General features: G+C 36.8%; 2 protein-coding genes across 6 annotated transcripts; both read left to right on the forward strand.

Annotated features, from left to right (window-relative positions):
- Nucleotides 1–2116: 2116 nt before the first annotated feature.
- Nucleotides 2117–7013, forward strand: LOC127511207 (adhesion G protein-coupled receptor E1-like). Its single transcript, XM_051891956.1, has 8 exons — nucleotides 2117–2140; nucleotides 2216–2293; nucleotides 2415–2604; nucleotides 3097–3213; nucleotides 3365–3546; nucleotides 3639–3797; nucleotides 3955–4124; nucleotides 5065–7013. The coding sequence occupies exons 1-8, from the start codon at nucleotides 2123–2125 to the stop codon at nucleotides 5204–5206; spliced, it is 1056 nt and encodes a 351-aa protein (XP_051747916.1). The 5' UTR covers nucleotides 2117–2122; the 3' UTR covers nucleotides 5207–7013.
- Nucleotides 7014–10534: 3521 nt separating this feature from the next.
- LOC127511194 (gastrula zinc finger protein XlCGF8.2DB-like) lies at nucleotides 10535–24499 on the forward strand. 5 transcript variants are annotated; one of them, XM_051891910.1, is made up of 3 exons: nucleotides 10535–10601; nucleotides 11173–11480; nucleotides 23335–24499. In XM_051891910.1, exons 2-3 carry the CDS (start codon nucleotides 11222–11224, stop codon nucleotides 24249–24251), a joined length of 1176 nt encoding a protein of 391 aa, XP_051747870.1. In that variant the 5' UTR covers nucleotides 10535–10601; nucleotides 11173–11221; the 3' UTR covers nucleotides 24252–24499. The 5 variants fall into 5 exon arrangements, with proteins under 5 accessions (XP_051747870.1, XP_051747871.1, XP_051747873.1 ...); XM_051891911.1 differs by lacking the exon at nucleotides 23335–24499 and adding an exon at nucleotides 13749–14753; XM_051891913.1 differs by lacking the exons at nucleotides 10535–10601; nucleotides 11173–11480 and adding exons at nucleotides 19068–19130; nucleotides 19674–19906 and having other exon boundaries at nucleotides 23335–24496.
- The last annotated feature ends 291 nt before the right edge of the window (nucleotides 24500–24790 follow it).

Genomic DNA, 24790 nt, shown 5'->3' on the forward strand with positions numbered 1-24790 from the left:
ATGTACTGCAACACAAGTGTGCATCGTTTCGACTACAAGAGATATAGAAACCCAAAACAATACCAGTACCAATGCTGGAGTAATAATTGTAACTGCACTGGTAATAAGGACACCTGTACCTGCTCTAGTAGCACTTTGTCCTCCTGCTTCTGTGAGACTTACGGTAATATCGTTGCTCTCAATAGAGCAGTTGCTCCAGCTTATGGCTGTGTGCTTTATAACGACACATACATCTGCTCTGGTGCTCAGTACCACATGTACTGCAATACAAGAATTAATGATTTCTACTACCTGAAATATCAGTACAAAGACTATTACCTGTGCATGAGTAATGACTGCACCTGTGTTGGTCATAAGGACACCTGTACATGCTCTAGTAGCACTTTGTCCTCCTGCTTCTGTGAGACTTACAACAATAGCATCACTATCCCTACAGCAGTTAGTCCATTGAGACTCTCTCAATGTGTGTTTTTTAACGACACGTACATCTGCACTGGTGCTCAGTATCGCATGTACTGCAACACAAGAATGAATGATTTTTACTACCTTTATCAGAATCAAAACCAATACCAGTACGAATGCTGGAGTGATAACAGTGACTGTGTTAGTAATAAGGACACCTGTACATGCTCTAGTAGCACTCTGTCCTCCTGTTTCTGTGAGACTTACGGCAATACCATTGCTCTCACGACAACAGTTACTCCAGTCTATGACTGTGGGCTATATAGCAAAACATCCTACATCTGCACTGGTGCTCAGTACCACATGTACTGCAACACAAGTGTACATGATTTCCATTACGATAAATACCATTACCACTGTTTAAATAATAACTGTAACTGCATTGGTAATAAGGACACCTGTACGTGCTACTATAATATGTCATCTTCCTGCTTCTGTACAAATTACAACACTAGCATCACTATCCCTGCAGCTGTTAGACCAGTCTATGACTGTGGGCTTTATAACGACACGTACATCTGCACTGGTGCTCAGTACCGCATGTACTGCAACACAAGTGTACATGATTTCCATTACGATATATACCATTACCATTGTTTAAATAATAACTGTAACTGCATTGGTAATAAGGACATCTGTACCTGCTCTAGTAGCACTTTGTCCTCCTGCTTCTGTGAGACTTACAGCAATATCACTGCTATCAATAGAGCAGTTGCTCCAGCTTATGGCTGTGTGCTTTATAACGACACGTCTTACATCTGCACTGGTGCTCAGTACCGCATGTACTGCAACTCAAGTGTACACGATTTCCATTATGATAAATTCCATTACCACTGTTTAAATAATAACTGTAACTGCATTGGTAATAAGGACACCTGTACGTGCTACTATAATATGTCATCTTCCTGCTTCTGTACAAATTACAACACTAGCATCACTATCCCTGCAGCAGTGAGTCCAGTCTATGATTGTGGGCTTTATAACAACACGTACATCTGCACTGGTGCTCAGTACCGCATGTACTGCAACACAAGTGTGCATGATTTCCATTATGATAAATACCATTACCACTGTTTAAATAATAACTGTGACTGTGTTGGCCATAAGGACACCTGTACCTGCTCTCGTAGCACTTTGTCCTCCTGCTTCTGTGAGAGTAACGGCAATAGCATTGCTATCAGTAGAGCAGTTGTTGCTCCAGCTTATGGCTGTGTGCTTTATAATGACACGTACATCTGCACTGGTGCTCAGTACCACATGTACTGCAACACAAGAATGCATAATTTCTACTACTGGAAATATCAGTACCAAAACCAATACCTGTGCATTAGTAATAACTGTGCCTGCATTGGTAATAATGACACCTGTACATGCTACAGCAGTACCGCCACCTCCTGCTTCTGCGAGTATAATATCTCCACCCCAACCACACTCACTCCAACTACTACAACCACAATGACTTCAACTACTACAACCACAATGACTTCATCTACTACAACCACACTCACTCCAACTACTACAACCACACTCACTCCAACTACTACAGCCACACTCACTCCAACTACTACAGGTAAGCATGTTTCTAGACCCGAAATGTGGCGTTTTATTTTACTGCATTCATGTTAGAATGATGAATTCCCTCATTACAGGTCTGGATAACATGCTGGATCAATGCAGGGTAAGCTGAATATTTAAATTCACACAGTGCACAGAGTCTTTCAGTTTTATTCATGAAGCTCAATTATGATTTCAGAGTCAGGCCTCTGGAGGATGTTTTCAAAATCTTCTTGACAAGATAGAGAACATTACAAATCAAGAGCTTCCTTTGGATGTAAGTATTTTAAAATAATAATCAAATCTGTCTCAGTTACATAATAATTGACAGTTCTGTCTTATTGCCTCTCTCAATATTTACACATACAATGACTGTATATCTCTGATCAATAAATTAGACTGTGACCGAAATTTTGACTATGACCATCAACGCTTCTGAGAAGATCTTAGAGTCATCCTCATCAGTCAGCCCAGCTGAACTAGCCTCCTATCGAAACCGTGTGCTAAAAACTAGCGAAAAACTCATATCTACATTGGTGAAGCCAACAGACACGAGTGCGAATGTCAGTTTTACTCTCCCCACTGTAGGTAAGTGAGGAACAGTTATTACTGATGATGAAACTGAGATTATAGTGATGTCAGGGACCCTATATAGTCTAGAGAGCAGTGGTTAGAGAGCAGAAAACAGTGCCTGTATCTTTTTGTCAAAAGTCAGTATTTTGGTGCAAATTCATCCACCTTTTGGTAGAAATGCCTCGAAAAACCAAGAAAAAATAAAATACAATAATACACCACAATGTGTTTTCTGATTATATTGCCTAAAAACAATCATTATTCACAAGACATTTACTAAACAATAAAACTGAAAGTCTGTGCAGTTTAAAGTAATAATCAATTACAGGTTATGATTTTAAGGACATTTTAGATCAAACAACAGAGATGAAAACCCAACAATAGTGAAGTCATTATATTTGTTTGTCATTGTCTGTATATTGGACTTTCATAAAAATAAATAAATAAATAAATATGCATTGCAAATAAATGAGTATAGCCCATAACTTCTTGTTTGTTTATAATCAGAGGGACAAGTCTTCATGGTTGGACCACATGTCACCTTAGATAAAATCCCTCGACTTCACACGACAAATTCTTCTGTGGACATCGATCTCATTGGGATCGCCAAGAACAACAACAAAGGTCTGAGAAATATTTTAGTTTGATTAAATTAATAAAAAATTGTAGAAAGAGACTTCAGACCATCACCACTAAACCTCATTTACTTACTTTATTTTAAATTGTTGTTGTTTTAACACAGTATTACATGAATGCTTCTGTTTCTGTCACACAGGATCAGCTGCTGTGGCTTTCATGAGTTATAACACAATGGAGAATCTACTGAAGCCAGACTTCTTCAACACACCAAATGATACGGTTAAAACCATGATGTCCACTGTGATCTCAGTTACTCTTCCCAAAACCACCAACACTAAACTCACCAAACCAGTCAACTTCACCCTCAAACACATCAGAGTGAGAGACCAACCTGAGATCTGATGAACATCTGAAAACATCTAATATTCAGTGTTGTAATATTTTCTGCATGCTCCTTCTTCTTTTTGCAGGACTCCAACCCCAGCGGTTCTCTGTCCTGTGTGTACTGGAATACCAGCGAGTGGATTGTAGATGGTTGTTCTGTTTTAAAGACCAACAGAAGCTACACTGTGTGTTCCTGTGTTCATCTGTCAACATTCGCTCTCGTGCAAACCAGCAGTTCATTAGATGTATGAAAGAGAACAAGTTAAACCTTCTCAAACAATTGAAGCATTGAACGCACTAGCAGAATTCAAATGCTAATCTATAGTGGATGGTCAACATTTATAGTGACCGTTCAAGAACAGCACAGATTTGGCACTCATGTACTCTGACATGTTTTCTCAGAGCGATCCACAGCTGGACCTGTTGACTTGGGTGTCTGTGACCTTGGGGCTCCTGTTCTTCAGTTTGGGCCTGTTGATCTTTGCCCTTTGTCGGTGGACTCCCATGTCTGATTGGATATGTGGTCACTCTCGTTGTGTCCGGCTGGTTCCTAAAGGCTATGTCAGGGAACTGTAAGTTGTTTTAGTTTGTTTTTGTTTAGAAGGAGATAAAACGGCTCTGGCTTTTGTGACATTTCTATCTGATAAAAATACAATGTCGCGTACAACAGTGGTTCCCAACCACATTCCTGGAGGCCCCCCAACACTGCACATTTTGAATGTCTCCTTGATCTAGCACACCTGAATCAGGTCATCAGCTCATTAGCAGAGACTCCAAAACCAGAAATGAGTGTGTCAGACAAAGGAGACATGGAAAATGTGCAGTGTTGGAGGGCCTCCAGGAACGTGGTTGGGAACCACTGGTGTACAAGATTCATTTTGTTCTAATTTTGGCACGTACATCTCAGAGATGTCTATTTGATGTGTGTGTGTACATCTGGAAGACATTTTTTTATAGTGTTTGCTCATCTGCAATACGTCTATAGTGCGTTTACTGTCAGATGTCAAATAAACATTTAGAAAATGTCTTTAAGATGTCAGTTTACATACATTCTAAATCATAAACATCTTAAAGAGATCTATCAGATGTTTGTAAACAGCAGATGCTTTCCAGATGAAGTGATCTTTAACAGACATCTTGCAGACGTACGTGTGACATTAGTCCTTTCCAACTCTAAGCTTTTAAATCTACCTTAAACTTTTAGGCTCAGCTTTCTAAATGCAACATTAGAGTTTAAAATCAATTTTTTTAAATTTTGTCCTCAGTAGTGAATTTAGCCATTTCATCATCCTACTCCATAGGAAAACAATTTCACTGTCTCCAGAGTCAGTATATGAAAGAAAAAAGCATCAGTATTTATCAGCATTTACTTCTGAAAATGCAAATCTAGTCTTTTAAAACACCTTTTATTACCTGTTTATTACAAACACATTCCAGTGTGGTTTCATGAGTTTCAGAGGTTAAATTGATGTCATGAAGTCACTCAGCTCCTCTCGTCTCATTCTTGTCCAGGTCAGGCAGCAGTACAGGAAATGCTTCAGATGTCTCTGATGTGGACTCAAAGCCAACAACGTCGAAAGTGTCCCAAGAAAAACACTGCAACATCACGTTATCCCTAGAACGCATGAACCAAAATACCAACACGAGTGCATAAAGGAGGGTCAAAAATTTTAAATTAATGGTTTTCTTAAAAAAGAGCACTATTAATGATACATAAATAATCAAGAATTAATGGGTAGTATGAATACAATCTGAATGTTCTACGCCCACCACCATTTTACATTATCATGTGAGATATTTACTATCCCATATGGATAGTAAAATGTCAATCTTGGCAGAAGCTGTAGGTTATCCGGGTACTTTTGTTTTTTTGTCTAATATTATATGAATACTGTGAATTCAGATATGTTACTCATTGCCCATACTTCTTTTCACTTGCTATATTGTAGGGAAATATGTGTATTCAGGCTAATTCTGGACACCACAGGTTTTTAAGTAATCCATAAAGAAAATAAATATTATTATTGACAAAAATGTATCCAGAAATACTGTGTCGAGTCAAAATTCCATAGAAAATGAATACGGGTCAATTTGACCCCTCTTTATGAAGAATTTCTTTTTTAAGAATTCATGGAATATCAAATATATTTCTTAATTGATAGAATATAATTAAACAAATGACAACATGCCAGGTTAATTTGACCTCCTTTATGCATTCTAGGGTTCAGGAATATCTATATGTTTTTGGGTATTAATTGTCATAAGGCCAATTCACCCTGCACCGACAGACACGACCAATGCGGACAATCAACAGATTTCAATATGTCACTGTTTAGAAGTTCTATGACCCAACATATGCTGATTCAGCATATTCAGTTGGTGAAAAGAAGAGCTGACCAATGTCAACAGGAGTATCACACTGATCTGACAAAACTCAACAAAGTGTCTGTTGCCATCTGTTGGTTCAGTGTGAATTCGCCTACAGTCTCAGCTTCTTTCTGCAAATAATATTAAAACATGTTATACAAGTTTCGTAATATTACAGCTGTTAATACTATTGATGTAAATGAAATAACTCATTTAATTACTCAAGATTTTTTTTGGTGGAGGGCAAAAGTATGTTACAGACTAATAGTTTTTGTTTACTTAATATAAAAGCTGAATATGGAATTAATGCTTAGAAAATACAAAAACTAAAAAGTACTTTCATGTCTGTGGTAAATGGAAACATTAAATGACTTTACATTGTATAGTATCATAAAAGTACATTTTTAAATATGAGACATGTACAAGCTCAAATAATGAAACTGTTAAAACAGTTACAGTTCAATATAATTATAGTTTAACTGTTTAACAATTATATATTATTTTGTCAAGCTCAGAAAGCCATTCATTAGATGATCATTCCTCTGTAAAAACATGTTATACGAGTGTAAACTTTAATACTATTGATGTGAAGCTCATAAACTTACAGATTCCTCTGAATAATCCAACTTAAATATTTTCAAGTAAATGTTGGCAAATATTTCATGTGTGCGATTTTATAATTTCATGTGTGTGGTGAAAGGGAAATAAATGAATTTACACTGTATGGAATCATAGTTGTTTAGTTGTAAAGTTACGTATTTGTTAATCTTGAACAATTATATTTTTGTTTGTCGAGCTCAGAAAGTTATTTCTTCTGTAAGGATTCATTAAACAGTATGTTACTTTAAATATTCATATGCATCATACAAAATATCTTAATAAACAAAACAAACAATTGTATAACATTTGTATTTTAAACGTTTTTTTTTTTTTTTCAGTTTCTATAAAAGAAAAAGCTCTAGTGACTCAGATTTGAGAGAAATAACAGAGAAATATGAAATACTAAATCAAGCCATCTTCCACAGCATTTCTGTATTAAAATGCAACATTAATAACCTTTAGAAATGCAAATGTTTATAATTAATATATTTGAATAATACATAGGGTGAATTCATGTTGATTGGGACAGTTTTTCCAAGTCATTTCAATGGCAAAAAGTGTCCCAATCACCCTGAATTCACCCTAAGGAATTGCCTCTTTTCGTATATTGAAAAATGTGTGACAATATACTTATATTATGTTATACACTGTAAATCAAATTAGTTGAATTTACTTAGAAATCTTGAGGAAACAGATGATCAATGATTTGTTCTGTTGCGTTGATATATCATTCGAACCGCATCAGAGGTTATTTGAAAGCGGACCGAGACCCATCTTTTCAGTCTCCAGGGTTCGGACGGCAGCTCAAATGAACCTCACTAACAGAGCAACTGCACCAGAGTTCGTTTTAATCCAACTAAACATGCCAAGTGTGAACACACCCTAAGACAGCTAAAGCAGAGCGGAGTGACTGTGCGAATGACTGTCAGAGATAGGCAACCTGGTGTGATGAGGTTCCTCAGACAGAGTAGGTCAAGCATTTTGCACAGATTTGATGCATGGTACATGCCAAAAGGTTTATCAGATAGTTGATGTTCAAAGAATAGCCATATCTAAATGAGATTAGGAAAACATGGAGTCATAATTATAATGTCCTGTTCAGCTCTGACTGGGATGCAGTTGACAATGCTGTGAAGATAAAGCACAATGCCATAATTCTGGTGGAGAATTAGAGCATTTTGATCATTTTTGCATCAGCATCTTTAGCTCTTACAGAGGAAAACATTTCTGTGCCACAGCTGAGAGAAAGTCTGTCTCTGAGTGGCTGTCTGAAGAAGCCATTGCTAAAGGCTTTTCTCAGAAAAAGACGTTCTCAGAAACGCAAAATGTTTACCTGCAGCCTGTGCCATCAGCCAAAGACGAAGGAGTACGGACACTCACGGTGCGCTGGCAAAGCCTTCTGCAGTGCTTATGAAGGGAAAACAGTGGAGCTTTGGTTGGCAGACCAATGTGCCCTTGCTCTTGTTGAATTAAGGTCTTGATGGTTTTATTTTTATAATTAATCTTCGGTTAAGTTTTTCCACTTGCAAATTGCAAAATGTAAATACGAATCTGCCATGGCGTGAGCACAACTGGCTTTTAAAGGGAATGGGAGACTATGATTGGTTTATTTCATGTTACACCAAAAACACATCCATTACTCATTAAGAGAATAGGGACAACCCTTTAGACCATGCGCTGGGCGTACCGACCATTTTTCCCGTCCTTAAACTAGCAAAAGTGGATCGGACATGCCCTAAGCACACTTGTGCCATGCACTTTAGACCATGCGCTGAGATCGTTAAAATAGGGCCTGAAGTTTCACAAACCGCATTGGCCTCCAGTTATTTCTGCAGTGGAAAGAGAGTCTGGAAGAAGACACTTCTCTAGCCATCCCATCCTCAAGCAAGCAGTGGCCTTCAAAACTGAAGCCAGTGGAAGATTTGTATGAAGTATGAATCAATGTAAAAGAATGAATTCATATGATTATTATTTATCTTTTACAGCATCCTTGGCCGTGCTCCCTGGCTGATGGGCCACAGCCTGGAGACGAAGGAATGGGTCTAAAGAAGATAAAAAGCCCTAAAGCATGGCAAAGCCACCGCAAGGAGAAGGGATCCAAAGGGGTATCCCTGCAGGCTTTGTGGACAGCCCAAAAGACTTGAGTTTGGGCATATATAGCTACGACTTTTCTTGCATTCGCTAGCTTAATCTTAATTGCTGATAGTAATTGGAAGGTAGACTTACCAGTAAAGCTATTTATATAAATTATAGTGTAATAATAATAATAATATATAAATTACATTAATTTATGATAATTGGTGTAGCTATAATTGTCAAATTATTTTTTCCACTAGTCAATCTCCTGAAGAGTCCATGTACTCAGGATGTACAACCAAGTGACATTAGTGTCGATGAAAATGAGAGATGGTCATCGTTAGAAAAGGAGCTGATTTGTGTTGGTTTCTGTTCTGGTTTGGTTAAACTGCTGTTAATGTTAAAACTGAGACTGGCTTAAGCAGTGCATGAGAGACGAATCCGGAAGTGTGTCAAGATGTGTATCATCCTTGATTAAATCCATTATCTACGTGAGTAAATGTGATCATAATCATTTAATCTGGTGTAATAGATTGTTCATTTCATCCCGTGTATGTAAAATCCTGTGTATTTTGTGGTTAGGGTTCGGGATGATCTGACATTTCATGTGACATTACGGCATTACGGAATCTCTATGAAATTGAATTCGGTAAGTCTTAAATGTAATGTGTACATGCAAAATATATATGAATGACGTGCATAATATCATGTGTATGTTATATTTGATTTTTGTGTAGTAGTGTTTGAATTCACATGATGGGAATGCTGACAGTGGTTTTGTGTTTATGTGTAGGTGCCACTACCGTGTTTGTGTAATCTCACAACTGTGCCCTAACACTAGTAATAATTGTAAATTCAGAGACACTAGAGTTTACTGGATTTTCTGTTAAGATATTCTTGTGAAATCTTCATTTTGAGTTGATACACAGTTACAGTGGTGAATTTGAGTAGCGTTATCTGTGATGTAAATTGACTGATACTGAATTATCGCCTGTTATTTGTTGAACCATTCATTTAAAATCACTGAAGATCACAACAAAGAAAATTTAAACAATTGACAGAGTTAATAGAATAAATAAATTAAGCAAATCTAAAATGTGGTTCAGTGTCAATTGATTTATTTATTTTTGTTAACTGGCAACACATTTATAAAAATGTATAATCATTTTCATATCATATATACATTTATAATCATGGGGTGTCTGGCAAGAAGTGTGTCATCATAATGGACTGCTTCTGGGCTTTTGCAAACTTTTCCAAAAACTCAAAACTGTAAGTGTCTGAGAAAAGGCATTACTCAGAACTGTTAGTTCATACAACCAGCAAAATCCTCAAAGCAAACGAGGACTAGACAAGGGGTCCGTTCTCCGTACGTCGCTCAATACATCCGAGATTATTTGACAGATGCCAGATCTTTTAAATGTAATAACTGATCTCTGGCTAATTTGGTTAAAATATCTGGATTAAGTTGTCTGAGTTTACTGTGCGTTCTTGTGTTCATTGGAAAGGGCAGGTATAGCCTATCGATACTTGAAACCATGATCAGCAATGCAGCGATTGGCTGGCGGCAGGACAGCAACGTGATGACATCTAGTATTTGTACAGGAGTTAGATTTTTATTTCACTGATGTAATTAACAATTTGTTTAATTTTACTTGTGAAGCAGATTTGTTATGTCAAGTCTAGTCTCGCGTACAAACATATACATTTCCATTTTAATTTAATTTATATCTGGAATAAATGGTTTCTTAACCTTCTACCGTTTAGACAAAATCTCGCAGTCTTTAGTAGTTTAATCCCAGTATTTTCAGCACATCATTGAACAACATGGTATTTAAATATGTATTTCACCAATACATTCAACTCTGAATTTCTCATATATTATTTGTATATACATTTCTATGCACTTGTGATTGTAGACAGATGTTTGTGAACAGGACTTTTATTTTGATTTGGTGGTGTGGCGTCATACGGCTCCTGCATCTGTTGTGATTCTGCTGAAGAAGGTTTGTGTTTTAAGTCTTTAAGGTGTTTAACCCGATAGAAACCATTAAATCAGCTTTAGAGTTTTACAAGCGACGCAGAATGAATTATTTATTATAAAATTTAACAATACATTGCTTTATCTAACATTAATTAACGTTGCGTGAGGAAAGTAACATAATGAAAACTCATGAGTAACATTACAGACGCGTCTCATTTCGCTCCTTATATCTTTATCATAAACACGAATTCAGTCACTGTGTCGAGTAATGATGGAGTTTCCAAAAGCTCCGTTTAATCGAGTCAATTGAATCAATCGCTTCGGAAAATGATTCAGTGATTCAAAGCGTTCTATTTCTTTTATATCTCGATTTCTACAATCATTAAATAACTAAACTGTATAGTGTCTGTTTAATTTGTGTTCTTTTATTAATTTTTATTGTGTTTTGTCCAATCAGATCATTTAAGTCCATTAACTCTCACTTTGACTCTCTTACCAGTGCACTGAACTACTGAACTAGATCTGATTGAGACACACTCAGAGATTTAGTTTGGATTTATTTTCTTTCTGTTAATTATTCTCATCTTAAACAGAAAAACTCCTGGTGAAGCGACTGAGATCCATGTGACACACTATTATATTATGGCGTTTATTAAAGTGGACAGTGAAGACCTGAAGATTGAAGAAGTATTTAGTTTGAAACAAGAAGATATTGAGGAACAAATAAAGATGGCCTTTATTAAAGAGGAGAGTGAAGACATGAAGATTGAAAAAGTTTTCAGTTTAAAACAAGAAGATACTGAGGAACAAACAAAGATGGCGTTTATTAAAGAGGAGAGTGAAGACATGAAGATTGAAGAAACATTCAGAGTGAAACATGAAGAAACTGAGGAACAAACAGGTTGGTTTCATTCTCAAAGCTGAACTCAATCATTTGATCCTTATTAAAATGTCCAGCTCTACAGAAATGAATGATAATTTTGAAGGATGCCAATTGAAAGATGCCTCTTATTTGACATGAAGCAGATTGCCTCATGTGGACAGATATCCTTAAAAGAGCTTTATTAACATAACCTGATCATAAACAGGTATTTGCTGTCATTTTCATAACAAACCCAAAATATTTTAGGTTTTATAAGTCAAGTCATCTTCATTTATATAGTGCTTTTTATAATACAGATTGTTTTAAAGCAGCTTCACTGTGATAATAGGAAAATTAATGGACAGATTGTTTTGGCTTTACAGCAGCTCTAGGAAAAAGTTATTATCAAGCTAAAGTAAGTTTTTGAATGAATCACTTCCGTTGTAAAAATAATTTATTATTAACTTACGGGCCGCTTAAATGACACCCTTTTTAACTGAAAACAGAAGACTTAATGCGTTCTTGCCGTTCATTTATGTGTTTAATCTATAGGTATGCGTGTTTGAATGTGTTTGTGCGCAGACACTTAGTCTCTCCTACAAAGTGACATCGCTAAATTACTTGTCTGGCTCGCATAATACAGAATTATTAGTCTTTTCCGCAGATCCATGCAAACTGGAAAAATTTTGATTTTTATCTATAAAGGGAAGGAGGCCTTCACAGATGATAATTTAGTTGACACTTTAGGGCTGTGTTGTCATCGTATCTAGGTGCAGGTCCTCCATCTGATCTGGATACGGGCCGGATCCAGCTGACTTCAGTAAACCTCAAGATAAACAGACAAACTAATATTAGCGTAGATGCCATTCTTCTTTTGATGTAATAAGTACATCTGATGTTATAGGAAGTGTTCCCGGTTCCGGCTGACCTAACTTATACATCCTAACAATTCTTTAATGGATTTGAAAATATAAATTGATAATGTGTTATGTGTATGCCAGGTTAAAGAGATGCGTTTTTATTCTAGATTTAAACTGACAGAGTGTGTCTGCTTCCCGAACAATGCTAGGAAGATTGTTCCAGTGTTTAGGTGCTAAATAGGAATAGGATCTACCACCTGCAGTTGATTTTGATATTCTAGGTGTTATCAACTGGCCAGAATTATGAGATCACAATAGACGTGAAGGACTATAATGCATTAAGAGCTCACTCAGGTACTGGGGAGCTAAACCATTTAGTGCTTTGTGAGTAATTAGTAAGATTTTAAAATCTATATGATGTTTAATAGGGAGCCAATGCAGTGTTGATAGAACCAGGCTAATATGGTCATACTTCCTGGTTCTAGTAAGAACTCTAGCTGCTGCGTTTTGGACCAGCTGGGGTTTGTTTATTAGACGTGCAGGGCAACCACCCAGTAGAGCGTTACAGTAATCTAGCCTTGAGGTCATGAACGCATGAACTAACTGTTCCGCATGTTTCATTGAGAGCATATGTCGTAGTTTAGATATATTTTTAAGATGGAGAATGCGGTTTTATAAATGCAAGAAATGTGGCTTTCAAATGAAAGATTGGTATCAAATGCCGCTTTGCCACTGCATGGTACGGCTCGCTTAAATAGTACCACCTCTGTGGAGGTTCAAAGAGTGCTGTACCGTTACTAAATGTGACATGTAAACACTACAAATCACTAATTGGTCAGAGAGAATTGTCACTACCAGCATCATTGGATTTGAAACACGAGACACCAAACCCACTAGATTTAACCTGTTAGCCAGCACCCACGCTTTTGAAAAATCCCAAGAAATGACTTACCCAAACTAAAACAGATACAGTTCATGAACACTTTGCACTAAAAGCATAAGTATGGTCTCATTTGAAAGCAGACACTTTGCAGTTTATTGTAAAGATAGAGTCATTGTCATAATGAAAAAAATAAAGTTATTAGAAATTTATTTTTATAATGAATATCTTTACTAAAATGAAAGTGAAGTTGGCCTTGTAGCAATCTAGAAATGCACTGCAGCAAAAGCCACATGTCTGACCAGGTTAGTTTTTTTTTTTTTTTCAGTCTTGGCCAAATAACCCTGTGTATATGAACATATGTTACGTCACTTCAGAGTTCATATTGACGGTGCCAATGCAACCAGGAAACCCTCCAAGAATTGAGTTTGGCATCCCTGGCAAATAAGATCTAGCATATATGTTATTAATTTTAATGTTTTATGTGTCTAAATGTTTTAATGTCTGTTGCTTTGTGGCACTAAACTTTTTTTTTTGTGTGTGTGTGTGTGTCTATTTTCGCCTTAGACCTGATGATGTTGAAAGAGGAGAGTCAAGATCTAACAGAAATGGAAGAGAAAGATCAATATAAGACAGATTGTGATGTCATAACTGAAGAAAAATCTTTTAGTTGCTCACAGACTAAAAAAACTTCCTCACGAAAAAGAGCTCAAAAGACAAGGAATGAAAGTGATTTCACCTGCCAACAGTGTGGAAAGAGTTTCACTCGAAAAGGACACCTAAACCGTCACATGAGAATTCACACTGGAGAGAAGCCTTACACATGTCAACAGTGTGGAAAGAGTTTCACACATCAAGGAACGCTTACAGTCCATATGATAATTCACACTGGAGAGAGCCCATTCGTGTGCCAACAGTGTGGAGTAAGTTTCACTCATAAAAGAAGCCTTAACAGGCACATGAGAGTTCACACTGGAGAGAAGCCGTTCACATGTCAACAGTGTGGAAAGAGCTTCAGTCATCATGGAAACCTTAAAGTCCACATGAGTATTCACACTGGAGAGAAGGCTTTCACCTGCCAACAGTGTGGAACCAGTTTCACTCACAAAGGAAACCTTAATAAGCACACGAAGATTCACACTGGAAAGAAACCTTACACCTGCCAACAGTGTGGAAAGAGCTTCACTGAACAAACACACCTTACAGTCCACATGAGAGTTCACACTGGAGAGAAGCCTTTCACATGTCAACAGTGTGGAAAAAGTTTCAGTCATCAAGGAAACCTTAAAGTCCACATGAGTATTCACACTGGAGAGAAACCGTTCGCATGTCAACAGTGTGGAAAGAGTTTCAGTCATCAAGGAAACCTTAAAGTCCACATGAGAGTTCACACTGGAGAGAAGACCTACAATTGACAACAGTGTAGATAGTTTCGAACAACTCAGAAACAGAAATCTGATTTATGGCCATTGTCACAACCGGCTTAAAGCCGTGACAAATGAATGGAGGACATGGCAAAATCTGTGTGGTTGCATAAATGTTGATTGATTAACAAATAAAAGAATCTGTAAAACAAAATACAACATGGTCATCTGTGTCTATAAGTTGCATGAGTGTTAGTGTCAAAAGCAAATAACAAAAACTTAAACTTAGGCTGGCCACACACTTGAAGAACTTGAGCCTGATTTGCATCCCAAGTGATTGGGAGGCGTGGCCCAATTTGAAGCTTGTCGCAAACGACTTTTTGTTTAAACAATCATCAATTGTGTGGCGTCATTACGATTATTTTACTACTGATTGCGTTGGAGCCCGCACAATCCCAAATCATAAATATCAAGCATGTTTGATATTTACAACTCTTGATCGGGCTGCCTCTGACGTGATACCTTGGCAGCCACAAACATGTGAAAGAGAATGTTAGTGGAGAAATCAAAACAAATGAGCATAACAGCACACATAAAGAAACTCACAGAAGAATATGATATAATTGATATAATTAAGTAATATAACATGACCAGGGAGCTATTTTGCCGCATATTCTCACAATTGCAAATGTTACATTGATTTTAGTTAAATAAACAAGCAATTTACATTTTGGACACAAAAAAAGTGTGTTCCCTACTCACGTTTCATTTCCTACATGGTAGAAATCCAAGCAGGTACTAGTGGCCAGACGTTCGTCAACATTTCTGTGCCAGGAAGACTGCTATGGAGATTGTCTAACTAACTGTGTTGAGTAAAATTATGGTTTTCTTTTTCTGTGTTTGTGTACTCTGTTAATAATAATAATAAAGGTAGTGCGCTGTCTGCGAATGTCATTTCTGTGTAACACGACTCGTGTGAACAGCAAGACGTGCACGCCAGTATTGAGTTCTCTTTCACGCTTGAACAAACAATAACGCACAGAATTATGTAAATGCCTGTTTTGTCAAGTATCCTCATAAGAGCAGTCTTAAATGAGGTAAATGACGTCTTAAATGATCCTAAAGAGTTGAGAAAATGAGTCAGATCTGTGTTATGTTCGGCAGCAGCGTCTGGATCACCTGGCGTGAGTTTTGTTTTACGGGAAGAAAACCATAGGACAAGAAAGCCAGTTTTAAGTTCACTTAAATTAAAAGTTATTTTTTAAAGTCCCAAAATGTTGAAATTGATAGCTTTTAGTTGTACTGTAATGAAATGTCTGTAATGTTTAAAAAAAAAAAAAAATCAATTAATTGTATTTCGAATCGTATTTCGAACTTCATTTTACTCCTAAACGAAGAACGAAAAAGAACTTCATTTTTTAAACTTCGTTTTTTTTTTGTGATATGGATTTCAGATAGATGAGGATATCTCTGCCTGTCGAATCAGCGTGTCGAATCATGATTCAGATCACGTGTCACACCGCTAAACTGCTGAAATCACGTGACTTTGGCGCTTTACGCTCCGAAGCTTCCTGAAGCAGTGTTTTGAAATCGGCCATCACTAAATAAGTCGTTATTTTGTTTTTTTTTGGCGCACCAAAAATATTCTCGTCGCTTTATAATATTAATATTGAACCACTGTACTCATATGAACTGATTTAAATATGTTTTTAGCACCTTTATGGATCTTGAGAGAGGAAATGTCATTGCTCCCTATGTAGGCCTCACTGAGCCATCGGATTTAAACAAAAATATCTCAATTTGCGTTCCGAAGATTAACGAAGGTCTTACGGGTGTAAAATGGCAAGAGGGTGAGTAATGAATGACAGAATTTTCATTTTTGGATGAACTAACCCTTTAACTCCTCGCCTGAGAAGAAGGTATTTTGCTTCAAATGAAGACCATCTTTAAAAACTGATACAGACTTTCCGCCTCAGTTTTTTGTTTTCAGATTCTGTGATAAACTAGATGCTACATTATTAACAATGTTGAAAAGAGTTTAATATTTTTAGTTTACACTACCATTCAAAGGTTTAAGTAAAAAATGATTGACAGTATAATGTTAATGTTACTTTTCTCTTTTTTCACTTTTTGAATCTTCGTATTCATCAAATAATCTTGAAAAAGCATCATGGTTTATTTATCATGAACATATAATGTATTACAAAAATGTTAAGCAGAACAGCTGCTTTTACATTGTAATATTTCACAGTGTTACTGTTCTTGCTGATTATTATTTTATTTTTGTATTAAATAAATGCAGCCTTGGTGGGCATTAGAGACCTATTTGAAAAACAATGAAAATCTTAAATATTTCAACACTTTTGTCCACCAGTGCAGATCACGTCACAAGTTCTTCCTATCCTAGTCACTCTTTTGAAAAAGTAAGTATTCAGTATGTGTGCTCTATTCCTGTAAAGCTGGATTTCTGAAGTAATTTGTTTGTATTTACAACATTATATTTAGATCTTAGCATTTAACAAAGATTTTGAGAAACAACATTGTACTTATAAAACATAAATTAACCACACAGAGTCTATACATTTATCTTGAATCACATGACCAAGGACTAAAGATAACATTTCTTATAAAAGAGGAAATATTATGCCTTCTGTTTTATTCTATTTTTTAGAGGAACAATAAACACATTAATTGTAGTCTTTTAATTACTCAACATTACAAACTGTTGAAATTGTGACACATTTTGCGAATACTATGGCATGTCATTTAACTCATTAATTTGCATCCAGTTAACATTTAACAATATTGTTAGAGAAAAGTTTTTGCCAAAAAACACGCTTTAAATCCTCACTGAACTTAAAGGCATAGGAACACAAATGAAGATATTTTTGATGAAATCTGAGAGATTTCTGTCCCTACATAGACAGCTACACTTTGTCACTTCATTTGTGTTCTGAAGATGAACGAAAGTCTTACAGCTGTAGAACAACATGAGGGTGAGTAAATTACAGAATTTCCATTTTGGGTGATCTAACCCTTTAATTAACACTTGACTAAGTTATCAATTTTAGATTTTTCTAATTTCTCTAGGCAAAAATAGAAGAACCATGCCACATGTTGGAGCAAATGGAAGCCGGCGATTTTCTTGTGCGTAGAAGTCAATTCTTGGTTGTCCTGGGAAGCCCAATGGGGGAATGCAGTCTGCACCAGTAATAAATACCAGCATCTCCTGAAAGGTTATTGATTGTTTTTCTGTAAAATTAAGAAAAGAGCATAAAAATAAAAAGCATAATAATAAAATATGACAATATTTGTCAAAATTAGCCTACTCTAATTACCCTGAATTGTATTCAGCAGGAGCTCCCAGCGAAAAAATTGTGTCTTTTTCCATTTATCCGAGGTTGCTTCCCTTTTCACTCCAGCAAATTGTGAACAGGACTCTGAATTCATCTCTGGTTAGTTCGTTCTGCTCATTTGTAAACAAAGGAAGGAAGAACTTCCAGTTAGGAGTTTATCCCATCCTTAAATTGAGCAATCATGTCTGCTGTTCTAAAATAAATAGCTTCCATGAAATGTCTGTCACAGTCTGTTCTGTTCAGTTATCATGGACATTTGTTTTCACATGTCCATGTAATTCCCGCCATTCCTTGGTCACCCTGATCACTTCATTATGAGTTCATTCTGTTCAGCTGTGTTGCTCGTTACCTTGTTTTGTGTTCCATATATAAGTCCTTCCTTTTCAGTTCACCATCTTAGTGTGTGTTGTTGCCCGATTGTCTGTTTGCTGGAAATACCATTAAACCTGTCATTTTGGATGTATTATCTTCATCTGTGTCTGCCTTCCTGCAACCACTGTCACAATGCCCATATTGTATATTTTATATATATATATATATTTTTTTTTTAAACAATATGTACTCACAATCCATGTAATGTAAATATGAGCATGTAAAGATTGTAAAAATCATTTAAATAATTTTAATACACTGCTACACCAAATAAATATCTGGACATGAAGTACTGATGTAAGTTTAAAATTGTTTTTATAAAATTGCCTGTTTATCTTAAGTCTTCTGCTAAGGAGGAAAAAAAAAAAACCATTACAAGGTACAAAACAGTTGGTCAAGCAACAAGAGGAACACTGCCACAATATTACCGTAATATTAATATTGTAGTACTCTGAGGTCATATTTAAAGCCATATTCAGTAATAATTAATTGATAATTGAAACACAGGATGGCACCAGTTTCTATACTGTGGTGTGACACAAGACACATAAAAGAAGCCCATTTCAGTTACCCGATGAGTGGATAATAGCATCCGGTGGGGGCTTGATGGATTCACTGGTATATTTTACTGATATTAGAGATGATTATTAGAAAAAGTCTCAGTCTTTAATAGTTTCCCAGTATTTTCAGCACAACATGTATTTCACCAATACATTAAACTCTGAATTTCTCGTTTGTTATTTGTATACATTTATATTGTGATTGTAGACAGCAGTGTGTCAACAGGACTTTTATTTTGATATGGTGGTGTGACGTCATAAGTCTGCGTCGCATCTGTTATGGTTCTGCTGAAGAAGGTTTGTGTTTTAAGTGTTTAAAACGATAGAAACTGTTAAATCAGCTTTAGAGTTTTACAAGAGACGCAGAATGAATTATTTATTATGTAACATTGCATTGCTTTATCTAACATTTATTAACGTCTTGTAAGGAAAGTAAGGTAACGTTAATGAAAACACACAAGTAACATTAAAGGTGCTCCTTATATCGTGAATCAGTTTATCATAAACATGAATTAAAGAAACAGAGCTTTTGGAAACTCTGAGTCAATTGAATCAAATGCTTCGGAAAATGATTCACTTACTCAAAGCGTTCTATTTCTTTTTCTATCTCGATTTCTATGATCACTAAATACCTAAACTGTATAATTTGTGTTCTTCTATTAAGTTGTACCACTAATCTTGATTCTTTTTAGTCTAATCAGATCATTTAAGTCCATTAACTCTCACTCTGACTCTCTTACCAGTGTACTGAACTACTGAACTAGATCTGATTGAGACACACTCAGAGATTTAGATTGCATTTATTTTTTTATTTCTGTTAATTTTTATCATCTTAAACAGGACAAACACACAGAAAAACTCCTGGTGAAGCGACTGAGATCCACGTGACATTATTATAAAGATGCTGTTTATTAAAGAGGAGATTGAAGACATGAAGATTGAAGAAGTATTCAGTTTGAAACAAGAAGATACTGAGGAACAAACAAAGATGGCGTTTATTAAAGAGGAGAGTGAAGATCTGAAGATAGAAGAAACATTCAGAGTGAAACATGAAGAAACTGAGGAACAAACAGGTTGGTTTCATTCTCAAAGCTGAACTCAGTCATTTGATCCTTATTAAAATGTCCAGCTCTACAGAAATGAATGATAATTTTGAAGATTGTCTTAAGAGTGTCCTAATTAAAGTGACATATTTGACATGAAGCAGGTCGCCTCATGGACAGACATCCTTAAAAGCGCTGTATTAACATAAGATACCTGAACATAAACAGGTCTGTGCTCTCATTTCCATAATGAACCAAAATTATTTTAGGTCTTTTCGGTCTTCCGGTGTTCTCTGCGTCTCAGAGCAGCTCATTTCACAGTGAATGAATGCAGTGAACTCTATTGGTGCATCCCAAATTTTACACACTTTTTTACAACATTTTGTAGTATAGTGTGATTAGTGTGTTCACAATGAAAATTACAAACAGAAAAGGTGCACTTTAAATACCCGGATGATGCATGAAATTAACTGAAATCAAATTGTGGAAATGTTGGATGCTTAAAGGGATAGTTCACCGAAAAATAATAATTCTTATTATCATTATTTACCATCCTGGGTTATATGACTATCTTCTTTCAGACAAACACAGTCAGCTAAGCTCTTTCTGTAAAACCAGGCCTAAATGTTTTAAAAATTGGGCTAAAATGTTGTAACATGCATTGCCAAACAAGCATTCTTTTTTTCAATGAATTTACAACATTTACAACAACAACATGAAACCAAAGAATGAGATCTACACCTTCCCTGCCTCTCCCCACAGGCTCCCCTAGGATATGTCACCCATTTTAGGACTAATTATAATTTAAATTGATTTTACACACTTAAAACATTATCATATCACATTTCGAATATCGCATTATTTAACAAGTAATCACATTTTTCTTCAATATCATACAGCCCTAGTGTATAGTGGTGCTGGTGCATTGTTTGGGACACTACTCATCTTTACCTATGCTGTGAGTTTAGTGTGCATTTGGGAATGTGGTGGACACCAGCTATGCATTATGTCCACATTTGCATAATTTCCAACATTTTTTGGGAAGGTGATTACAGCATTTCACTAGATTTGTAATGAGATGCAATTTTAAACCTGTTTTCACATAAACTGTAATTTTTCGCCGTTATGAAAGCTCAAATGCAGTTTCTGTAAAAATAAAAGCTATATGGCATTACCATCATAGGAAGAAATCAGTAAATTATATACACTATATTGCCAAAAGTTTTGTGACGCCTGCCTTTATGTGCACATGAACTTTAATGACATCCCATTCTTAATCCGTAGGGTTTAATATGGAGTTGGCTCACCCTTTGCAGCTATAACAGCTTCAACTTTTCTGGGAAGGCTTTTTCACAAGGTTTAGGAGTGTGTTTATGGGAATCTTTGACCATTCTTTCTTCTAGAAGCACATTTGTGAGGTCAGGCACTGATGTTGGACAAGAAGGCCTGGCTCACAGTCTCCGCTCTAATTCATCCCAAAGGTGTTCTATCGGGTTGAGGTCAGGACTCTGTGCAGACTAGTCAAGTTCCTCCACACCAAACTCACTCATCCATGTCTTTATGTACCTTGCTTTGTGCACTGGTGCGCAGTCATGTTGGAACAGGAAGGGGCCATCCCCAAACTATTCCCACAAAGTTGGGAGCATGAAATTGTCCAAAATGTCTTGGTATGCTGAAGCATTAAGAGTTCCTTTCACTGGAACTAAGGGGCCAAGCCCAACCCCTGAAAAACAACCCCACACCATAATCCCCTTCCACCAAACTTTACATTTGGCACAATGCAGTCAGGCAAGTACCATTCTCCTGGCAACCGCCAAACCCAAACTCATCCATCGGATTGCCAGACAGAGAAGTGTGATTGGTCACTCCAGAGAACACGTCTCCACTGCTCTAGAGTCCAGTGGCGGCGTGATTTACACCACTGCATCCGACGCTTTGCATTGCACTTGGTGATGTAAGGCTTGGATGCAGCTGCTCGGCCATGGAAACCCATTCCATGAAGCTCTCTACGCACTGTTCTTGAGCTAATCTGAAGGCCACACGTAGTTTGGAGGTCTGTATCTATTGCCTCTGCAGAAAGTTGCCGACTTCTGCGCACTGTGTGCCTCAGCATGCGCTGACCCCGCTCTGTAATTTTATGTGGCCTACCACTTCATGGCTGAGTTGCTGTTATTCCCAATTGCTTCCACTTTGTTATGGCACCACTAACAGTTGACCGTGGAATATTTAGTAGTGAGGAAATTTCACAAATGGACTTACTGCACAGGTGGCAACCTATCACGGTACCACGCTTGAATTCACTGAGCTCCTGAGAGCGACCCATTCTTTCCCAAATGTTTGTAGCAGCAGTCTGCATGCCTAGGTGTTTGATTTTATACACCTGTGGACATGGAAGTGATTGGAACACCTGAATTCAATGATTTGGAGGGGTGTCCCAATACTTTTGGCAATATAGTGTACATGAAGAAAATCCAGCCAAACGCTCCGGCGTGTTTTCCAACCCCTGAGTGTTAAGCCCAAAGTGTACTGTCAGCGGTACACTACCCCCCCACGGAAAAATTCATAATCAAACTACTAAGCAACCACTGACAGGAATAACAAAATGGATATCATTTTAAGCTTAGAAACTCGGCTTTTTAATGCATCCAACCGTTTTGTTCAAGTATGAGTATGAACTTTACAATGAATGTAGCCAATTAGATTAACTCCTAAGTAGTACTGAGTTATTTGCTGAAAAAAGAAACATGCTCCGATTGTGGAAATTTGCACATCATTTACAGCAGATTCTCACGATTAAATTGAGTCCAACATCAACATAATCCCTTGCGTCGATCACGAGATATTTCTCGTGAAGGAACAATTTTAAAAATGCCTATTAGAGGGCAACAAGGGCTAAAAAAAAGGTCCCCTTGGTTCCAAAATGCTGTAACTTTTGATTATGTTATTACCAATATAAATTGAATCAGATGCTTCTCACATATAGAGGAACGTCACCAAAAATGAATTATCCCCCTACCTTCTTTCCTTCCTGAGTTATTACATGTCAAATAAGACATGTAAAATTATAATAAATTATATATATTTTGTAATTTATTAGCATTTTCTCAGCATGTGAAATTACTTTTTTTGTATATCACTCAGAAAAAAAAAAAAACAACTCTGAAAATGTCTTTAATATTGATTGGGACTGTCATATTACATAACATTATAATGAAAACACAATTGTATTAAAACATTCCGGATTCTTAGGTTAGCTGCTGTGTTTCAGCGTGCTGTTACACAAAGACCGCGTCCACAACAGGAGTTACACATCCTGACTAGCAGTCAAGTTCGCTTGTGCATCATTTTATGCTGAAATAAGTTATAATATGTTTATTTTGCATAAATATCAAAAATGTTTTGATGTCTGTTGCTTTGTGGCACAAAACTGGATTTTTTTTTGTCTTTTTTCACTTTAGACCTGATGATGTTGAAAGAGGAGAGTCAAGATCTAACTGAAATGGAAGAGAAAGATCAATATAAGACAGATTGTGATGTCATAACTGAAGAAAAATCTTTTAGTTGCTCACAGACTAAAAAAACTTCCTCACGAAAAAGAGCTCAAAAGACAAGGAATGAAAGTTATTTCACCTGCCAACAGTGTGGAAAGAGTTTCAGTCGAAAAGGACACTTAAACCGTCACATGAGAATTCACACTGGAGAGAAGCCTTACACATGTCAACAGTGTGGAAAGAGTTTCACACATCAAGGAACGCTTACAGTCCATATGATAATTCACACTGGAGAGAGCCCATTCATGTGCCAACAGTGTGGAGTAAGTTTCACTCATAAAAGAAGCCTTAACAGGCACATGAATGTTCACACTGGAGAGAAGCCTTACACCTGCCAACAGTGTGGAAAGAGCTTCAGTGTACAAGCAAACCTTAAAGTCCACATGAGAGTTCACACTGGAGAGAAGCCTTTCACATGTCAACAGTGTGGAAAGAGTTTCAGTCATCATGTCAGCCTTAAAGTCCACATGAGAATTCACACTGGAGAGATGCCGTTCACATGTCAACAGTGTGGAAAGGGTTTCAAAGGACAAGGAACCCTTACAGTCCATATGATAATTCACACTGGAGAGAGCCCATTCATGTGCCAACAGTGTGGAGTAAGTTTCACTCATAAAAGAAGCCTTAACAGGCACATGAGAGTTCACACTGGAGAGAAACCTTTCACATGTCAACAATGTGGAAAAAGTTTCACTCAAAAAGGACACCTGAACAATCACATGAGAGTTCATTCTGGGAAAAAGCCTTACATATGCCTTCAGTGTGGAAAGGGTTTCACTCAAAAAAGAAGCCTTGACGGGCACATGAGAGTTCACACTGGATAGAAGACTTACAGTTGACAACAGTTGAACAACTCAGAAACAGAAATCTGATTTATGGCCATTGTCACAACTGACTTAAAGCCGTGACATGAAAGAAAGACATGGCAAAATCTGTGTGGTTTTATAAATGTTGATTGATTAACAAATAAAAGAATCTGTAAAACAAAATACAACATGGTTATTCGTGTCTATAAGTTGCATGAATGTTAGTGTCAAAAGCAAATAACAAAACCTTAAATTTAGGCTGGCCACACTTTAAGATTTTAAGCCTGATTTTGAGCCCAATTTTCACCCTAAGTGATTGGGGGCATGGCCCAATTTGATGCTTGTCGCAAATGACTTTTTGTCCAAAAAATCCTCAATTGTGTGGTGTCATTACGATTGTTTTACTACCGATCACATTGGAGCCAGCACAAACATGTTTGATATTTCCGACTCTTGATCTGGCTGCCTCTGACGTGATACCCACGATAGCCAATGAGAGCAAGTGAGCGTCACCAACCAGATGTTGCATGCTTCTTAGCTGAAACTTGGCATCCAGA

Source organism: Ctenopharyngodon idella, chromosome 4, assembly GCF_019924925.1.
Source record: "Ctenopharyngodon idella isolate HZGC_01 chromosome 4, HZGC01, whole genome shotgun sequence".
In the NCBI taxonomy this organism is placed as follows: Eukaryota; Metazoa; Chordata; class Actinopteri; order Cypriniformes; family Xenocyprididae; genus Ctenopharyngodon; species Ctenopharyngodon idella.